We start from the raw sequence: 21,041 nt of genomic DNA, 5'->3' as shown, positions 1-21,041 counted from the left end.
CCAGTCCAGAAGATAGTAAAATATTCATTCAGAGCTGTGCCAATTATTCTACCCAACGTGCTGTGCCAATCTTTGCTTGTTGACGTGTTTGTATCAGCATATATTTAAGTCCTCTTTATATTCAAGGCTGCTTAAGCTGGTGCATATGGCTTCATCATGTGATACCCATAGAGGATGAACAATAATGATATTATTGAGCTGATTTTTTTTGTTTTTTTGAAAATGTATTCAACCTGCTAATGCAGTAGATTATACATAGTTTCCTATCAACTAAACCTGAAATGTGTACATCCTCATTTGTTCCTGTCAGTCGTTGACATAAGCACTCCTGACACTCTCCTAATCACCGATGGACATCACTTTCATGATACCATTTAGATCCCACACTGTGGTTCCAGTGTTGCCTAATATTCCTGAGTCTCTTTGTCTATTGGGCTAAATCAGAGGACCGGTCTGCCCAAACCCAAGAGGAAGTTGGCTTTTCTTTTGAACAGACATCATTCTGAGTCCGACTGATCATGCGGGAGCATTCAGATCACGTCACCGTGTCAGAACTCTCCTATTGAGAACATTCCCTCGCCTCGCCCAGCCTGTTGCCATAGTAACATGGCCATTCGGAGTCAAAAAGGGTGTTTCGATGCACACCCTTCCATTACCAAACACACATACCGCACACACACACGTATTACTCGCTCACAACCTATATCTTTCTCATCACACACGCTCACTCACTCCCCATAACTGTTTTGCCTTGAAGCATGTTGTAGTCAAACAGAGACCATGTTAAAGGTTAAGGCCTGTTCTTTGAACAGTGTTCAAGGACACATATAGATCTGTTTGCCTGTGGGCAGAGGGGGCAGCGATCTTAATGTCTAATGTTTTCTCTGGGGTGTGTATCTGTCTGTGTGTGTGCCTCCTCTCACCTGCAGCTACTCCCTAGGTCGTTGATTTAAAAGAGAATACGTTCCCAGTCAGCTTGCCTGGTAAAATAAGGGTTAAATCAAATTCACTGTATCGCTCACAAAGACAGATAACATTTGTAACACCCTTCCCCACCTCCAAACCAGGCCCTCCATCTAATCCTCTCACCTCTAACCTGTTGACATCCTCCGGTGTCCCCCGCCACCACCTCCTCCCAAGCCACTTCCTGAAGGATCAGGCTTGAGTGGATCTGACAAGTTTAATCATTTATTTATGGTCTTCTGCTCTGCAGAGATTGGAAATAAGCAGCGACAGCTCCTTACCAGTGGCGCATCATGCTGGGTAGTCAGATGTAACAGTGACAGCTCCTTACCAGTGGAGCACCATGCTGGGTAGTCAGATGTAACAGTGACAGCTCCTTACCAGTGGAGCACCATGCTGGGTAGTCAGATGTAACAGTGACAGCTCCTTACCAGTGGAGCACCATGCTGGGTAGTCAGATGTAACAGCGACAGCTCCTTACCAGTGGAGCACCGTGCTGGGTAGTCAGATGTAACAGCGACAGCTCCTTATCAGTGGAGCACCGTGCTGGGTAGTCAGATGTAACAGTGACAGCTCCTTACCAGTGGAGCACCGTGCTGGGTAGTCAGATGTAACAGTGACAGCTCCTTACCAGTGGAGCACCGTGCTGGGTAGTCAGATGTAGCAGCGACAGCTCCTTACCAGTGGAGCACCGTGCTGGGTAGTCAGATGTAGCAGCGACAGCTCCTTACCAGTGGAGCACCGTGCTGGGTAGTCAGATGTAACAGTGACAGCTCCTTACCAGCGGAGCACCGTGCTGGGTAGTTAGATGTAGCAGCGACAGCTCCTTACCAGCGGAGCACCGTGCTGGGTAGTTAGATGTAGCAGCGACAGCTTCCTACCAGAAGAGCACCATGCCGGGTAGTTAGATGTAGCAGCGACAGCTCCTTACCAGCAGAGCACCATGCAGGGTAGTTAGATGTAGCAGCGACAGCTCCTTACCAGCAGAGCACCATGCCGGGTAGTTAGATGTAGCAGCGACAGCTCCTTACCAGCAGAGCACCATGCCGGGTAGTTAGATGTAGCAGCGACAGCTCCTTACCAGCAGAGCACCATGCTGGGTAGTTAGATGTAGCAGCGACAGCTCCTTACCAGCGGAGCACCGTGCTGGGTAGTTAGATGTAGCAGCGACAGCTCCTTACCAGCGGAGCACCGTGCTGGGTAGTCAGATGTAACAGCGACAGCTCCTTACCAGTGGAGCATCGTGCTGGGTAGTTAGATGTAACAGTGACAGCTCCTTACCAGTGGAGCACTGTGCTGGGTAGTTAGATGTAACAGTGACAGCTCCTTACCAGTGGAGCACCGTGCTGGGTAGTCAGATGTAGCAGCGACAGCTTCCTACCAGAAGAGCACCGTGCTGGGTAGTTAGATGTTGCAGCGACAGCTCCTTACCAGTGGAGCACCTTGCTGGGTAGTTAGATGTAGCAGCGACAGCTCCTTACCAGCGGAGCACCGTGCTGGGTAGTTAGATGTAGCAGCGACAGCTCCTTACCAGCGGAGCACCGTGCTGGGTAGTCAAATGCGACAGCTCCTTACCAGTGGAGCATCATGCTGGGTAGTTAGATGTAGCAGCGACAGCTCCTTACCAGCGGAGCACCGTGCTGGGTAGTCAGATGTAACAGTGACAGCTCCTTACCAGTGGAGCACCATGCTGGGTAGTTAGATGTAACAGTGACAGCTCCTTACCAGTGGAGCACCGTGCTGGGTAGTTAGATGTAGCAGCGACAGCTCCTTACCAGCGGAGCACGTGCTGGGTAGTCAGATGTAACAGTGACAGCTCCTTACCAGTGGAGCACCGTGCTGGGTAGTCAGATGTAACAGCGACAGCTCCTTACCAGTGGAGCACCATGCTGGGTAGTTAGATGTAACAGTGACAGCTCCTTACCAGTGGAGCACCGTGCTGTGTAGTCAGATGTAACAGTGACAGCTCCTTACCAGTGGAGCACCATGCTGGGTAGTTAGATGTAACAGTGACAGCTCCTTACCAGTGGAGCACCGTGCTGGGTAGTTAGATGTAGCAGTGACAGCTCCTTACCAGCAGAGCACCGTGCTGGGTAGTTAGATGTAGCAGCGACAGCTCCTTACCAGTGGAGCACCGTGCTGGGTAGTCAGATGTAACAGAAACAGCTCCTTAACAGTGGAGCACCGTGCTGGGTAGTTAGATGTAACAGCAACAGCTCCTTAACAGTGGAGCACCGTGCTGGGTAGTTAGATGTAGCAGCGACAGCTCCTTACCAGTGGAGCACCGTGCTGGGTAGTTAGATGTAGCAGCGACAGCTCCTTACCAGTGGAGCACCGTGCTGGGTAGTCAGATGTAACAGTGACAGCTCCTTACCAGCGGAGCACCGTGCTGGGTAGTCAGATGTAACAGTGACAGCTCCTTACCAGCGGAGCACCGTGCTGGGTAGTTAGATGTAGCAGCGACAGCTCCTCATCAGTGGAGCACCGTGCTGGGTAGTTAGATGTAGCAGCGACAGCTCCTTACCAGCGGAGCACTGTGCTGGGTAGTTAGATGTAGCAGCGACAGCTCCTTACCAGCGGAGCACCGTGCTGGGTAGTCAGATGCGACAGCTCCTTACCAGTGGAGCATCATGCTGGGTAGTTAGATGTTGCAGCGACAGCTCCTTACCAGCGGAGCACCGTGCTGGGTAGTTAGATGTAGCAGCGACAGCTCCTTACCAGCGGAGCACCGTGCTGGGTAGTTAGATGTAGCATCGACAGCTCCTTACCAGCGGAGCACCGTGCTGGGTAGTCAGATGTAACAGTGACAGCTCCTTACCAGTGGAGCACCATGCTGGGTAGTTAGATGTAACAGTGACAGCTCCTTACCAGTGGAGCACCGTGCTGGGTAGTTAGATGTAGCAGCGACAGCTCCTTACCAGCGGAGCACCGTGCTGGGTAGTCAGATTTAACAGTGACAGCTCCTTACCAGTGGAGCACCGTGCTGGGTAGTCAGATGTAACAGCGACAGCTCCTTACCAGTGGAGCACCATGCTGGGCAGTTAGATGTAACAGTGACAGCTCCTTACCAGTGGAGCACCGTGCTGGGTAGTCAGATGTAACAGTGACAGCTCCTTACCAGTGGAGCACCATGCTGGGTAGTTAGATGTAACAGTGACAGCTCCTTACCAGTGGAGCACCGTGCTGGGTAGTTAGATGTAGCAGCGACAGCTCCTTACCAGTGGAGCACCGTGCTGGGTAGTCAGATGTAACAGCAACAGCTCCTTACCAGTGGAGCACCGTGCTGGGTAGTTAGATGTAACAGTGACAGCTCCTTAACAGTGGAGCACCATGCTGGGTAGTTAGATGTAGCAGCGACAGCTCCTTACCAGTGGAGCACCGTGCTGGGTAGTTAGATGTCGCAGCGACAGCTCCTTACCAGTGGAGCACCGTGCTGGGTAGTCAGATGTAACAGCGACAGCTCCTTACCTGTGGAGCACCGTGCTGGGTAGTTAGATGTCGCAGCGACAGCTCCTTACCAGTGGAGCACCGTGCTGGGTAGTCAGATGTAACAGCGACAGCTCCTTACCAGTGGAGCACCGTGCTGGATAGTTAGATGTCGCAGCGACAGCTCTTTACCAGCGAAGCACCGTGCTGGGTAGTTAGATGTAACGATGTAACATCTCCTCCACAGCTGCAGCCTGGAGCTGCTACATGTTACTGTCGGGTTAGGTCCAGAGGAAATGCTTTACCCTGCTCATGGCTCAGAAAGTATTGTACTCAGGTTGACATATCACTGGGACGAGTGTGCGTGTGTGTGTGCGTGTGTGCGTGTGTGTGTGCGTGTGTGCGTGTGTGCGTGTGTGTGTGTGTGTGTGTGTGCATTGATTATAGACAGTATATAAGTATCTTCACACACCTCACCTCGGGTTATGCAGCTTTTCAGCACCCTCTCAGGGAGTAGTGCAGTGAGAAACGAGATGCTGGCGCAGCTTGTCCTGTCCCTTTGCCTGGCTGTCCCTGTGCCTGGCTGTGTCAGCAGCAGCAGGGTCTGGCACGGAGAGGAGGGCACGACAGGGTAATTGCCGTAAGCCTCCTCAGCCATTGCTCAGCGCATCAACACCGCCCAAACACAGCTACAGCTCCCCTCCCAGGTTCATCAGAGCGACTAACAGGACCCCTGACAGCCTCCAGCACCGACATGGAGCAAGGGAGAGAGTGTGTGTTTGTGCTTGTGCGTGGGTGTAAAGTGAAAAAGACTGAGGATGGAGCAGTGGAGAGAAAAAGAGAGAGCGAGAGAGTGTGGGTGTGGGTGTGTGTGGGTGTGGGTGCGTGTCCGTGTGTGTAAGAGGGTGTGAGACGGAGAAAGCCTATTGTACGGAGCTGGGATGTTATCAGGACAGGTGTGGTGTTTCAGCTGTGCTGTATAATGGGATGTGTTCAGGGTGCTCGCAGCGTGCCTGCCTCTACCCATGAGCACTGAGATGGTGCCTGTGATAATTCCTAGTACACTCTCACTGTGAAAGGACGATTTGACATGAAAATAAAATGTAATTCATTCATTTATTGGTGAAGCTCTATCTGTTGCTGTGTCTGGGCTGCACAGCACAGGGGGTTGGTAATGGCACTGGAGGGGGTATTATCTGGGCACATAAACTCAGCAAAAAAATACATGTCCTCTCACTGTCAACTGTGTTAATTTTCAGCAAACTTAACACGTGTAAATATGTGTATGAACAAAACAAGATTCAATAAAGGAGATATAAACTGAACAAGTTCCACAGACGTGACAGAAATTGAATAATGTGTCCCTGGACAAGGAGGGGGTCAAAAGTAACAGTCTGTATCTGGTGTGGCCACCAGCTGCATTAAGTACTGCAGTGCATCTCCTCCTCATGGACTGCACCAGATTTGCAATTTCTTGCTGTGCAATTACCCCATTCTTCCACCAAGGCACCTGCAAGTTTCCAGACATTTCTGACATTTCACCCTCCGATCCAACACGCTTTGATCCGAGCTATTCGGTATGGCTGGTGGCAGTATGGCTGGTGGCATTGTCATGCTGGAGGGTCATGTCAGGATGAGCCTGCAGGAAGGGTACCACATGAGGGAGGAGGATGTCTTCCCTGTAACACACAGCGTTGAGATTGCCTGAAATGACAACAAGCTCAGTCTGATGATGCTGTGACACACCGCCCCAGACCATGACGGACCCTCCAACTCCAAATCGATCCCGCTCCAGAGTGCAGGCCTCGGTGTAACGCTCATTCCTTAGATGATAAACGCGAATCCGACCATCACCCCTGGTGAGACAAAACTGCGACTCGTCAGTGAAGAGCACTTTTTGCCAGTCCTGTCTGGTCCAGCGACGGTGGGTTTTTTCCCATAGGCGACGTTGTTGCTGGTGATGTCTGGTGAGGACCTGCAATACAACAGGCCTACAAGCCCTCAGTCCAGCCTCTCTCAGCCTATTGCGTACAGTCTGAGCACTGATGGAGGGATTATGCGTTCCTGGTGTAACTCGGGCAGTTGTTGTTGCAATCCTGTACCTCTCCCACAAGTGTGATGTTCGGATGTACCGATCCTGTGCAGTTGTTGTTACATGTGGTCTGCCACTGCGAGGACGATCAGCTGTCTGTCCTGTCTCCCTGTAGCGCTGTTTTAGGCGTCTCACAGCACGGACTTTGCTATGTATTGCCCTGGCCACATCTGCAGTCCTCATGCCTCCTTGCAGCATGCCTAAGGCACATTCACGCAGATGAACAGGGACTCTGGGCATCTTTCTTTTAGTGTTTTTCAGTCAGTAGAAAGGCCTCTTTAGTGTCCCAAGTTCTCATAACTGTGACCTTAATTGCCTACCATCTATCTGTAAGTTGTTAGTGTCTTAACGACCGTTCCACAGGTGCATGTTCATTATTTGTTTATGGTTCATTGATCAAGTATGGGAAACAGTGTTTAAACCCTTTTCAATTAAGATCTGTGGAATTATTTGGATTTTTACTAATTATCTTTGAAAGACAGGGTCCTGATTAAGGGACTTTTGTTTTTTTTGCTGAGTTTATGTTTTGGTTGTTGCTACTTCTCCTTCACCCAGGCCTCCAGATGTTTATCTAAGCAAAAGTGTGTGTGTGTGTGTGTGTGTGTGTGTGTGTGTGTGTGTGTGTGTGTGTGTGTGTGTGTGTGTGTGTGTGTGTGTGTGTGTGTGTGTGTGTGTGTGTGTGTGTGTGTGTGTGTAAAAACGTTATATTTTTACATTGGAATATATTTAGCTTAAGTGCAATTATTTCCTGAAATGTTTCGCCTGTATTTTTCATTTTGTCAGGAGTGGCTCTTGAGAACAAATTATCTGTTTTGAATTAAAAAGCACAGATTTTCACTTTCTTTTAAAGGGTAAAATAATATATCCAAATTAGCAGTTATTGTTTGTCCTGTTCTATTGTTCATAGAAATGAATATAATAACAATCGGCACACTGAGTTGGAATCTGTCTCTCCCTAACTAACTCCAACTTTTATAGGTCAATGCCTGAAACGTGATTGTCGTCTTGAAGTCTGAACATTTCAGTCACAGGCGGCCGGTTGCACCTTAATTGGGGAGGAGGGGCTCATAGTAATGACTCAAACCGAATGAATGGAACGGTATCAAACAAATCAAACACGTTGTTTCCATGTGTTCGGACCCATTCCATTCACTCCATTCCAGCCATTATTATGAGCCTGTCCTCCTCTAACCAGCCTCTTGTGGTTTCAGTGTTCCCCATTCTCATTTGCCCATGGCTTATTTCACCTCAACTAGCTTACATCCAACATAGGATACCAGATAATGAGAGTTCAAACTTCCAGAATATACAGTATAGCTAAGCTGAGAGAGAAGGTTTTGAAGGTCTCTGTCACCTACATGTTTAGCTGGAGGCTTTTACTCTATTGATAAAATAAAACATCCTGTACTTCCTTCTCAGTGTATCGACAGGTTTTAAAGATACCCTTCCATTTTCTAGGCCTGCTTTTCGCTCTATTTCATTAGTCTACCAAAGACAGACGAAAATCCTCCATGTCCTTTTTGGACCCAGCATTAACGTCCCGTCGCGTCTCTGGAACGCTACAGCAAGTCTCGGATATTAGATGACAAGAATGTCACCCGGTCGGACGGTAAAATATATCACCGCCATGAATCAAGTTGTCATTTCCAATTTATGCCAGAGCACAGGTCCTGGTGCTGTGGACAGACTACTGATGCTGTCCTCTCTCTCTCTCTCTCTCTCTCTCTCTCCATCCTCAAACAGTAAGTGTCTCTCTGATTCCAACTTACAAAACCCTCTTCAGAATTTCTAATTTATTTGTAATTTAGGGCATGCTTATCCAAAGCGACTCACAGTTAAAACATATAGTGTACTCGCAAGGTGGTTCTGAATGATGAGTCTGTGCCAATAATGCCAGCATCTGTTTGTCTTTAACAGATTTGATAAGGAGACCAGAGATATTTGAGGTGGCCCCTACAGAAACAGTGCCTGCGCAGAAAATACAGACCAGGAAGTGGAGTGTGCGGCCTTAAGTTAATTATTTCTTACCAACAATCATTCAATTATATCTGTTATTAGGAGAATACACAAAGGCTAGAACCATACTGGGAATCTTTATCAATGCCATTTTAATTTAACACTAATCAAAGCAAGAGAGCGCTTATTAATTCAGCCTCCATCAGGACCTTCACGCACCATTTAACAGCAGGAAAGCAGAATGACATCTTCACAATATTCACAGCAACATCCAATTGGTGGAGGAGAGAAGCTTGGAAGAATGTCAAAATGTCTGATTTACGATGAGGGCCCTGATTTGTAGTTCACAATGCAATTTGACCTACTCCTTAAACCACAGAGCACATACTTTGGGGCCCTGATTTGTTTGCATGTCCCAAATACTGTCATGCTATGCTTCTGTGGTGATGCACTATGCAGAAATCGCTCCGCCATTTCCTGGTTGAAAAAATTCTCATAATTTCAGTTTATGTGACAAAACAAGCAAGTATACTGTAGAGAATCATTGTACCATCTAAACCTGTATGAAATATATTTTCCATAACCAAAAATATAGTATTTTAAGTTGTTTGAAGCTGGTGAACAAAACTGAAAGTAAAAGACGCAAAAACGAATCTTAAGAACGGGAAGCATAGAAATAGCGCACGTAGAACTGCTTCTTAGACTTGCTTTCAATGAGAATGACAGATCTATAACTGAAACCTGCAGCACACTCATTTAATTTCAAGACACTGAGCACCCCAATTACCTCCCCCTTACTCCAGCTGCTCACTATGTGTAGATGCCCATCACAGGAGGTTGGTGGCACCTTAATTGGGGAGGACAATCCAGTGGTAATGGGTGAAGCGGAATCAGTGGAATGGTATTAAACACATGGTTTCTATGTGTCTGATGCCATTCCATTCGCTCCGTTCTAAACATTATTATGATCCGTCCTCCCCTCAGCAGCCTCCACTGCTGCCCATGTAATTACTATAGGGTCGGGTCCAGTCTTAGATATAAGGTGGCTGTTGATAGGCTGCCTTGCATTACTCCATGTCACTGTATCGCTGCCTATGGGGGCCTACAGTGCTGCATTCCCAAGAAGCAGCCATCTGACTGACTCCACAGTTTGCATTTCAAAGAGAAAGAAAAGTGGGTCTCTTGAGATTTGCCATAGTTGGAGCAGTAGCTTTCCCGAGACATACCTCATTGACAGCAAGACTTCATGTCTGGCTAACAATATATCTGAAACGGCTATATTCTATTCGGAAGTAAGGGGATTTCCATTTAAGTCTTAAATCTGCCTTTCGTACTCCTTGATTTGATTGATATTTGACTGATATTACAGTTCTATATTACAGTTCTATGTTACAGTTCTTGCCCTGGTTTCCGATACAGATAATCACAGGGAGACGGGAGCTTCTTTCATGAAGAGATATGTTGACAGCTCTGCTCATAAGAGTAGGCATCAGATCTGTAAGGGTAGTTATGTATTTTTCTCCCTTTCCTCCTTTTATCTCGAGATAGATCAGTAAATTGGCCAGGGCAGTGTGAGACGTCTACCTTTGGTTTGGCATTTGATGGATGTGCCCATAGATGTGATGTATGATTTCTTATAAAGCGGCATGTTCCTCTCATCTTATGAGCTGAAGCCCATCTCTGAAACACTCCGTCTTCTCAGTCTACTCGACAATAGCCTCTACCTGAACTCTTGTTTTGAATTGTCCGTCCCTAATCGCACCCTTCTAACGAAGGTCACTATCCGCTTAAATAACAACTTCAGTTAATTAGGTGTGAGGACGAAAAGAGAGGCCCTCAGCAGTGAGTAACCACCAGGCTGGTCTAATGTTGTGGCGCATCAGAGTCAGTATATTACACTCTCTCTGGGAGGAGAAGACCTTTAACTGACTCCAGCCTTTAACATCACAGGGTGGTTGTCTGTTATCACACACACACACACACACACACACACACACACACACACACACACACACACACACACACACACACACACAAATGAACAACACAAAAACGTACACACTGATGAGAGGAGTGTTAGGCGTCAGGCCAAAGCAGTAGATCAACGAGAGGGTGAGCCATGATTTCTAAGGCTGCTAAATTGAGTTCCTCAAGGAAGGGGGATGTGTGTGGTGATTTAGAGCTGAATGGTTTAATCCAGCCAGATGCATTGAATTTTCTCCCCCATCTCTTCAGCCCCCACCCTGTCTAGTGTGAAGACGGGACTTCCTTTCAATTACCCAGAGTGCATTGTTGTCTGCCAGGTGTCAGTCAGGGGCGGTGACAGGGCTGCGGCGTGGTGGGACGACAGTGTCTCTCTTTCTTCTTTCTTTCTTCATTCCCTTCTCTTTCTCTCTCTCACTTTCTCTCTACACAAGCCTTTACTGTCTGCTTCCTGCTGTCATGACAACCAATACAATATCTCACATCTGTCAAAGACTGCTGTTGCTTGATGTTAATAGGCTTCTATTGTAATTTACACCAAAGACTTAATTTGGGAAATAACAACGCTTCACTGAGTGAAGAGAAGAAGATAAACTAAGCTTTATTGAGTGTAAGGATTTTTTGTTGTTGTTGTTGACATTTTCTGTTTAAATTTTTCTTCTTGCCTCCCGGGTGGCCCAGTGGTCTAAGGCACTGCATCGCAGTGCTAGCTGTGCCACTACGGCTCTGTCGCAGCCGGCCGCGACCGGGAGGTCCATGGCCCAGCGTTGTCCGGGTTAGGGAGGGTTTGGCTGGTAGGGATATCCTGATATCCTTGTCTCATCCCGCACTAGCGACTCCTCTGGCGGGCAGTGCACAGTGTGCACTGACCAGGTCGCTAGGTGCGCGGTGTTTCCTCCGACACATTGGTGCTTCCGGGTTGGATGCGCGCTGTGTTTAAGAAGCAGTGCGGCTTGGTTGGGTTGTGTTTTGGAGGACGCATAGCTTCCAACCTTCATCTCTCCTGAGCCCGTACGGGAGTTGTAGCGATGAGACAAGATAGCAACAACTAAACAATTGGATATCACGAAATTGGGGAGAAAAAGGGGGTGAAAGTGAAGCAAAAAAAAATGTTTTAAATAAATTATTCTTCTTTAATTGAATGTTGGGGAAAAGTTCAACAAAGCTCAATTGAAAGCCTGCCTTTTCCGTTTCCGTAATGGCAATCCAAGAATCAGGGAGAAACATGAATATGATACTGCAATGATATCCTGTTCATATCCTGTTCATTCAAATAGCATCTGCAGGTCAAGGTGTTCTCTCTAAAAAAAGAAGCTACTTCAACATGAGGGGTGGAATGAATACATGTAACAAGTCCGTCTGTCGTGAGAAGAGCAGGTTTCTAGTACTACTTTCCCTGTACCATTTATCAGAATCGGCTGACACTGTGATCTCAAGCACAAAGAATCAATCTAAGAGAGAATAATTAAAGGAATTGTACAGTACAATCCCAAGGAAATGACTGAAGGAAAGCAAGCAAAACATCTCTCTCGCTCTCGCTCTCTCGCTCTCTCTATTGCTCTCTCGCTCAGAGACAGAAATAATAGAGTGAACGGGACGAAGCAGGTCAGGGAGGGCAGATGATTTAGTGGTGGAGCTAGACTAAAAGAGAGAGGGGAATAGAGAGATGGATGAGAGGAAGCAGCCCGAGGTGTCCATAGAGATTGAAGGGTTTATAGTGGGTGGCGAAAACAAAGCTGTGTGTTTGCAGTGGGTGAGGCCCAGAGGAGCATGGGGAGAGGGATCAACAGTGTGACTGGGAAAAAGGAGGGCGAGTGATAGAAAGAGAAGAATGACAGAGAACGGGGGGGGGGACGGAGGAGAAATGATGGCGAACAATGGGGAAAGAGAGAGGGAGAGAGTGCTAAACATAGGTGGAGGAATGATTGAGAAGAGGGGAAGAGAGGTAGGGAAACATGATGAGATGGATTAAACTCCCAGTGAGAAGTGATGGGAGGACAGGAAATATGAGGACATAGAATAGATCATTCTGCCACTGAAAGAGAAGGGATAAAGAATATGAATAGATGTCATCGTCGCCACTCTCAAAATGTGACAGATAAGGCAGGACCCCAACTCAGAACTGCGAAGTCAGGCTAATCTAAAGAAATCATGAGACCATCTCACCATTTTGAGCGTCTCACTCAAAATGACATTTGTGGGATATCCACAGGACTTTCCTTTAATCACGCAGCACAGCATTCGACTACGTCAAAAACAATGTTCATTTCCAAAAGACATGGACTTCATCCCTCTGAACCTCTGAACATTTTATTTGTCCGAAAGATAATCCTTTGGCTACAGGAATATAACTGTTCACCTATGTTGATGCACAGATGCCATATTGCGTTATCCAAAGGATTCTCAAATAAAAGAGGCGCATACTGTGGGATTCATCTTTGGTTTTGACATACAGGTAACTGCCAAAATAATGGAAACACTTGTGTAAATGAGGGATACAAAGTATAATGAAAGCAGGTGCTTCCACAGAGGTGTGGTTCCTGAGTTATTAAGGAATGAACATCCCATCATGCTCATGTATAAAAACGCTGGACAGGCCATTATTTTGGCCAATATTTTGGTTACCATGGCTATGCCCCCATCCACAGGGCACGAGTGGTCATTGAATGGTTTGATAAGCATGAAAACTATGTAAACCATGTGCCAGGGCCATTTTAGTCTTCAAATCTCAACACAATTGAACACTTATGGAAGTTTCTGGAGTGGTACCTGAGACAGCGTTTTCAACAAAACCCCAAATGATGGAATTTCTCATGGAGGAATGATATCGCATCCCTCCGATAGAGTTCCAGACATTTGTAGAGTCTATGCCAAGATGCATTGAAGCTGTTCTGTCTCGTGGTGGCCCAACGCCCTATAAAGACACTATGTTGGCGTTTCCTTTATTTTGGCAGTTACCTGTATATCTCTGTATGGTGGAAAACTGATATTTTCGTCTGTTATTTTTTACACTCTCTTTCATTCCTAATACCAGTTTTTCATCAACACACACATAAAGACACACTTTTTTTATTTTTATTACACACCACAATCAGTAGTCTCACTGTTGGTAGCAACAGGTGCCTGTTCCCTGAGTAAAATCCAGTAGAGTGCCTCTCACTTCTTGTTACTGTAATGATGGAAAAATGCACTCTTCGCTTTGATCCAGAACCAATGCTGTTGCTGTCTGTGATGGAAACACTCACTGAGCATGGTGGGCTTTTATCAGAGCTGACTTTCTTTAATCATGTCTTTCATCATCGAAGCGAAACAATGGTTATTTTGTGATTCATTTTTCCCCGTCACAAAGCCACTATTATGATAAACCATTCTAAAAAGCAGCGTGTGTGCATACTTATATGCCCATGAAAGTGCCATACAATTCCTAATAATGGCACCAGAGCATTGGTGCGTTATTTCTCTGGATGCTACAGTACCTATTCCACCAAGCGAGGAAGAGCTCATTACTGAACAATATTTCCCGTCATGCCAAGATCACTGTGTCATTGAGAGAGAAAGAGGAGAGAGAGAGAGAGAGAGAGGCAGGGGAAGAGAGAGATATAAAGAGAGAAGGAAAGAGGGAAGAAGAGCGAGAAGGACAGAGACAGAGAAAGCGAAAGAGAGGATGCAGAGCATTTCCCTCGGGAGTGTTTCTTCTTGAGGAGACTTTTCAGAGAGTAAGAGTGATATTGCTGATTTGACACGGCGTATGCAGCGAGGGAAGGACAAGCGGAGATAACCAGTGTTTGTAAACACAAAGTAGCCAGAACTAAAGAAGAAGAAAAAGCAGGCCATAAACATACCGCCAGAGGACGGCTTGGAGAAGTATACACGCACCTAAAGCTATAGAGATCGTCTCACATGTTGAGTCATCTGTTATCTGTGATTATAGGAAACAAACAAAGAGGATCTTTCTGTATGTTTTTCTAAGCTCATACTAACCCTCCTCATAACTCCACGCATGTAAATACTCTAATTTTGCCAAAGAGTTCTGAAGCATTCTTGTTAAGGCTTGACTAATTTGTTTTTTTATCTGTTTCTGTCCAGAATCAAGTGCTGGCGAGAAGAATGCAAGGGAACACCCCTAATGGAATGGAATAGCACAATGGCTGCATTGAGGAAAAACGACAACCCTCCTTTTCAACCAGAATCCCACCACTAGTCTGTATTAAAGCAGTCGAGGGTACTGAATTAATGTCAAGCATCTCGTGGAGGCAGCATCATGCTGCACCGCTGGAAGTAGCTGGAGGACCACCCATGGAGATTCCACCTTCTTGACATTCTCAATGCTCCTAACACGTGCCAAGTAAACAGAAATGCCTTCAAAGGTCAGCTGCTTATACTTGTTGACGGTCGTTTGCTGGGCTAGCGCTCTCTGGTACCTGAGTCTGTCCCGTCCCTCCACCTCCTACGTGGGCCAGCTGTCCATCCCCATCCGCCAGAAGACCAAGCTCACCAAGAACGTGACCTTCAGCAATATACGGACTCGGCCGCTCAACCCACACTCCTTCGACTTTGTCATCAACGAGCCCAAGAAGTGTGAGACGGAGGCACCTTTCTTAGTCATTCTGATCAGCACCACCCACAAGGAGTTTGATGCACGTCAAGCGATTCGAGAGACGTGGGGCGACGAGAGCACGTTCGGCGATGGCGTTCGCGTCCTCACACTCTTCCTGCTTGGGAGGAACACGGATCCGGTGCTCAACCAGATGGTGGAACAGGAGAGCCAGATCTTCCACGATGTCGTGGTGGAGGACTTCATAGACTCCTACCACAACCTCACCCTCAAGACCCTGATGGGCATGCGCTGGGTGGCCACCTTCTGCCCCAAGGCACAGTACGTCCTCAAGACGGACTCGGACATCTATGTTAACATGGAGAACCTGGTCTACAACCTCCTCAAGCCCGCCAGCAAGCCGCGGAGACGCTACTTCACGGGCTACGTCATCAACGGAGGTCCGATCAGAGACATGCGCAGTAAGTGGTACATGCCCAGAGACCTTTACCCTGAGACTAAGTACCCGCCTTTCTGTTCGGGCACGGGGTACGTGTTCTCGGCGGATGTGGCCGAGCTCATCTACAAGACGTCCCTGCACACCAGACTGCTCCACCTGGAGGATGTGTACGTGGGGCTGTGCCTTCGTAAACTGGGCATCCACCCCTTCCAGAACAGTGGCTTCAACCACTGGAAGATGGCCTACAGTCTGTGCCGCTACCGACGGGTCGTAACGGTCCACCAGATCTCCCCGGAGGAGATGCACCGCATCTGGAATGACATGACCAGCAAGAAACACCTCAAGTGTTAATCAGCTACCTACATTTAGTGCCAAGAGGTCCTTCTTCTCCTTCTTCTTCTTCTTCTTCTTCTTCTTCTTCTTTATTGCTTCTTCTCTTCCTCCTCCTCTGCCCCTTCCACCTCTTCCTATTTCTGCTTTTCTTTGTCACTGTACAGCCCATGACCCTGAGGGAATAGTACTGTAACAATAACCGTCTGGCCGTTTGCATAGTCCAAGAGACGCTTCGCTAAAAGCCTCTTTATCAGACCAAGGTTTCTCTCTGCTGTTGTTACTCCTGCATTCTCCCCCTATTGATGAGTTTAAAGGCCACAGTTTAGAAAATCAAATAATTCTGTATATTTTCTGAAATATGTTTGATTAAAAAAATCCACTCTATGAAAATCAAATAATGTCCCACAATGCAACAGTATGCCATTTGCACCATATGTTGTTTATGAGATGAAATCACTAAAACACAGAGGTAGAAGCTTAGCAGTGGGACAGAATGGCTCGGATGCTATTAGGCTAATCTATGTAGACAATGCTGTTTAATTTCCAGAAAAACTGGCCCTATTACTGCAGTAGTAGGGATGATAAGAAATACCAAGATATACAACCTATGTAAACGTTCTGCTGTCAGTTAGGTTGATAATGAATGTCCACTCTTAATTTCCAGTCTTTGTATATTTAATAAAGATGTATTTGTGGGATGTACTGTTTTGGTACTGCAACAGATGTTGTCATAGTGAAAAGACCATGATAAGTTCACAATGTAACAGCGTGCCGTTGACATAGATTGAATGTTCATTGGAATGATCTAAGATTGTTAGAACAGGAGACTAACAGTTCAATGGACCTACTGTGTGACACGACGGACACACTTGCCTCTGCAATTGGGTTGTAATATACTGTTTTAAAGATCAAACCTATTTTCTTACTATGTATTTGGAGTCCTTTGTATTGTACTAGGTAGAGAATGGCTTCATTTCTTGGACACCCGTATTTCTTATGGGACGGTACAAATGGCCACGTAACGGCATTAACCACATGCATTCCCCGGTGAATGTTATTCTATCTGTATGTAAGGCGCAATTATTTTCCCCCGCTCTTTAAGCCGCGCGGTGACGAGACAGGCGGCAGAGTGTTATATGTTCTATTACTTGAAACCAGAGGGACGACACAACCAACGGCTGCATTACATTAAAGACGTGTTTCATTTGAGAGTGGATTCCCTTTTTTCCTACGTATTTACCAACCTTTATTATGTGTGATCCTAATAAGAGGACAGTTTATAATATTGTTTAATTATTCAATGGGTTTTTATTTCAATACATGCAGTGGACTGACAAATACCTATTTATACCTGAGTTAAGGACTTCAGCTTTACCCAAGTCCCTCTCTGTAGTTGCAGTGCGTCAGGTAATGAATTGTAAACATGTTCGGCGCTCATTAAGATTGCCTATCAACACAACTCTCTGTGTAAAGCTGTCAACACGCCATGAACAACTACTCAGAGAAATGCCTTCATGCTATGACTCTGAACTACTCAGCTGAATGCTCAAGATTTACATTTGCTCATCTGTAAAGGCGTGTGTGTGTGTGTTTTGATTTTTCAATTAGGGTCCCCATTAGCCAACGCCACACGTACATGGGTCCAACACATACATTACAGACATTTAAAAACATAAACATGTAGTGTGTGTGTGTGTGCATTAATCAGTAACATATACACATCAGTACATATAGTACACACAAAAAGTAGGTCACATGGAGAGCTGTGTGTGTGTGTGTGTGTGTGATGTAAGAATAGAGCTCCAGTAATTGGTTCTTCCTATCTGTGAGAGCAGGTTTGTCAGATGCAGACAGGTGTGTGTGTGGCGGAGGTGAGAACACTTTGAAACACAAGTTTACCGACATGGCTCCTGGGAGCCTCTGGGGAGTGAGGTAGATTCTATATAGAACAAAAGGGGATTCTCAACAGTACATATGTTGAACACACAACGACACACTGTGGTAAAACATTTACAGTGTTCTCACAAACAATATGGACTTGAAATCTTTGGTGACAGACACATCTCTATGTCCTAACCGTTTTCCTCGCAGTAGGAGTATTCCCAGATGCTGTTCTGGTTGAAAATCTATTCGGTTAACTTGTGATCAACTTGAAACCCCTTGAAATGTAATTGTACTTTTAGTACTGTTGATTCTAAATGGTGTTTTGATGGCTTTGCTCCATCCTAAATGCATCCACTTTACAACTTCATTCCCAGAGCTTGTTCAGTCCTATGACCATTTAGCTGACGGTTTTCTATTAAATGACTCACAGGTGACACATTCACTATATGACTCATTTTCTGTTCCTTAGATTGCAGTTATATTTTCAGTGTTGTGCTACAAACGGAACAATTGGGAATAACATACTGTAGTAATGGAAGACATGGGAGACATGGAGGCATCAGCCAGACAGATGGAGAAGTCAAACTGCTGAGTTGACAGATAACGGTAGTTCTGGTGAGTCTATGAAGTTAATTAATTTGTGTGTTTATCGCAATGGGACCTAGGCCAAAATATATATTTCGGAAAATAAAGAGATACAAGTTTGTTAGTCAACTTTTATCACATTCAAAGTGCATTTAAGTAAAAAACTGAACCAAATAAAAATGAGCAGCCCAAGTTTAAAAAATATGGTACCAATCTGAGGGCAGCATGAACCATCTGCTGTGGTAGCAAAGGGCTCTTTCAGACGAGGGCACACAATCGTTTTTATTTTCGGTGATGCTATTGTGTCACAGGATTCTCTCTGAATATACAATGGGATTATGGAGTGTTGCTTTTGGTTGGTGCTGTTCAGTGGGAGGAATATGGATAGGGATGTTCTGCATCTGTTTCACAGAGGGGGTGGATCTAATAGGGAGAAGTTATCTAGGTTACTCATTGTGAACTGTTTTGTGTTGAGCCTGTGGTCTGTGTGTATGGGAGCATACACACATGGGGGGGGGGGGGGGGGGGGGGGGGGGGGGGCATTTTTATTCTAGTACCAATCTCCTAGGAGACAAGCTCCCCCAAGCACACTGTGATGAAGCAGAAAAAAATGAGCTGATTATGCGGAATTTAAAATCCAAAGTTTTTTCCACATCTGCCAATCAACATCTATCTCCTCTGGAACTGTCTTGCTCACATACAGCACAGCACGCAGGCCTGTCGGTGCGTGCCTGTAGGCCTACACATGCCAAAGCAATACTCCACCACATGGGTAAATACCACAACTCAATCCTCAGTGCCGAGGAGTTCCAAACATCTATTGACGTGGTCTTGTACTCTGGAGAGGGCACACTGTATTTGGCTGTTGGTGACATTTTCTTATTACTTAAAACTGACTTAACGGTCAGAATTTGATGCAGTGTCGCAATGATCCTCTCACACGTTATTCATCTTTGTCACAGTTGCTGGATTTTAAAAGTGTGATAAATATGCATGAAACAAAAGGCGATTTGTTTGGATCGGAAGGTTTTGGTATTTTATTTGCATTGCCCCCCCTGCAAATCCGATCAATCGGAATACTTACAAGAGAGGCGAGCAGAGAGACAAGCTGGGTTTGTGTTCTTGTGTCAGCTATCTTTTACTCCATTGAACCACAACGATAATATCATGCCTGTCACTGCAGTTTTTAGGGAAGGGATTTTGTCTGCCTCGTTTTTCAAACAAGACTTTATATTTGCCCCAAGACAATTTGTGAAGGCAGTACTGGCTTGTGAAGGCAGGCTTTGAATATATGACATCAAATCACATGCAGACATTTCCTCAGACATATCTTATATTTGTAAGACATCCTGTTGACATGTAATCCCTAAAGCTAATGCAATACGTCGTTCATGGAGACCCTGACTGCTTTGAACATTCAGTATAGTCCAATAGTTAGAGGATAAAAACGTAATATTCCTGGCTCACTAAAGACGTGTCGTCAAAGCACACAATCAACTCTGAGTCATACTGAGTCAACTCTGACTCATACCGAATCAGCTCTGACTGATACCGAATCAACTCTAACTCATACCGAATCAACTCTGACTCATACCGAATCAACTCTGACTCATACCGAATCAACTCCAACTCATACTGAATCAACTCCGACTCATTCTAAATCAAACTCAGAGTCATACTTAATCAACTCCGACTCATACTGAATCAACTCCGACTCATACTGAATAAACTCCAACTCATACTGAATCAACTCCGACTCATACTGAATCAACTCCGACTCATACTGAATCAACTCCGACTCATACTGCCCATACTGCTCAGTTGACATTCATTCCGTCTCTTTCTGTTCTCTACGCCACAAGTCTGTCTGCATCGCTATCTCTATCTATCTCTGTCTCTTTCGCTCTCTGTCCTTCTATCCATTTAGTTGAACAACCCCGCATTCACTTTCCTAAAAGTGATTCGATTACAATCTTAAAGACGGCCCTGTATGCATCACATCCTTTTTTGCCACTTCAACAGCTTCAACTATTTGCGTAATAGTATTCACCCCATTTCATTTAGTCCAAGACCGAGACGCCATTTGCAAACCACCAACCAGCAAAATAAAAAAAACATGAGATTAATATTGAATTCTTCCTTGCCGTGGTGGATAGACAGGATTCAGCCCTATGTGAATTATGCTCTGTCATACATAACAGATGGATGGGATTTAAATGGGCCGCATACATCAGCCAGAGACTAGGAGGAGCGCAGTGACACCCAAGGAAACAGAGGAATGCTCCTGTGATAAATGAACTCTTTAAAGTGCAGAATGAACCCATTCTGTTAGACGTGATGGAGATGGGCTGTGAGCTAGGCCTACTCCACCTTCCTCCTTCTCTGACTCCGTTCGTTGCAATGCATTGGAAAGTAGCTGACTCGTATTTATGGTTAGCGCCTCCCACCGCCTCAGACGAGGCAGCCCTGTTTTATTTGATTGTGCGAGGCGAGGCGGTCGTGCCCGTGGAGGTGACGACCATAAATACCTGATGGGATTCCTAAAGAGGGTGATTCAGACCACCGCTGATGCTAAATAGACCAGGTACCACACTGAAGCACACCGTGTCAAGGCAACTCCATTACAGAAACCATCCTAAAGCCAGCAGCACTCCATTGCTTAACATTACAGTCGCATGCCGTTAGACCCCAGAACATCGCTTGTGACAGAAACAGTAATAGGTTACTTATGTCACAAGGAAGGTATTATGTTTTGGATGCCTCCCATGTCTCTTCTGTCTCCTTCCCCCAAAACCACAAAGAAGACATTGAGAAATACCCGACCT

At 45.9% G+C, this 21,041-nt stretch overlaps 1 protein-coding gene across 1 annotated transcript in view; it reads left to right on the top strand.

Annotated features, from left to right (window-relative positions):
• The window catches only part of LOC139373164 (beta-1,3-galactosyltransferase 1-like), a 110,356-nt gene extending 92,995 nt beyond the window's left edge, over nt 1-17,361 (top strand). Inside the window, exon 3 of the mRNA XM_071113316.1 lies at nt 14,507-17,361. Coding sequence (XP_070969417.1) covers nt 14,776-15,765 — 990 coding nt within the window. The 5' untranslated portion in view covers nt 14,507-14,775 and the 3' untranslated portion in view covers nt 15,766-17,361. The remainder of the gene's footprint in view (nt 1-14,506) is intronic.
• The last annotated feature ends 3,680 nt before the right edge of the window (nt 17,362-21,041 follow it).

This window comes from Oncorhynchus clarkii, chromosome 18, assembly GCF_045791955.1.
Source record: "Oncorhynchus clarkii lewisi isolate Uvic-CL-2024 chromosome 18, UVic_Ocla_1.0, whole genome shotgun sequence".
In the NCBI taxonomy this organism is placed as follows: domain Eukaryota; kingdom Metazoa; phylum Chordata; class Actinopteri; order Salmoniformes; family Salmonidae; genus Oncorhynchus; species Oncorhynchus clarkii.
This window is presented reverse-complemented; position numbering and strand designations above follow the sequence as displayed.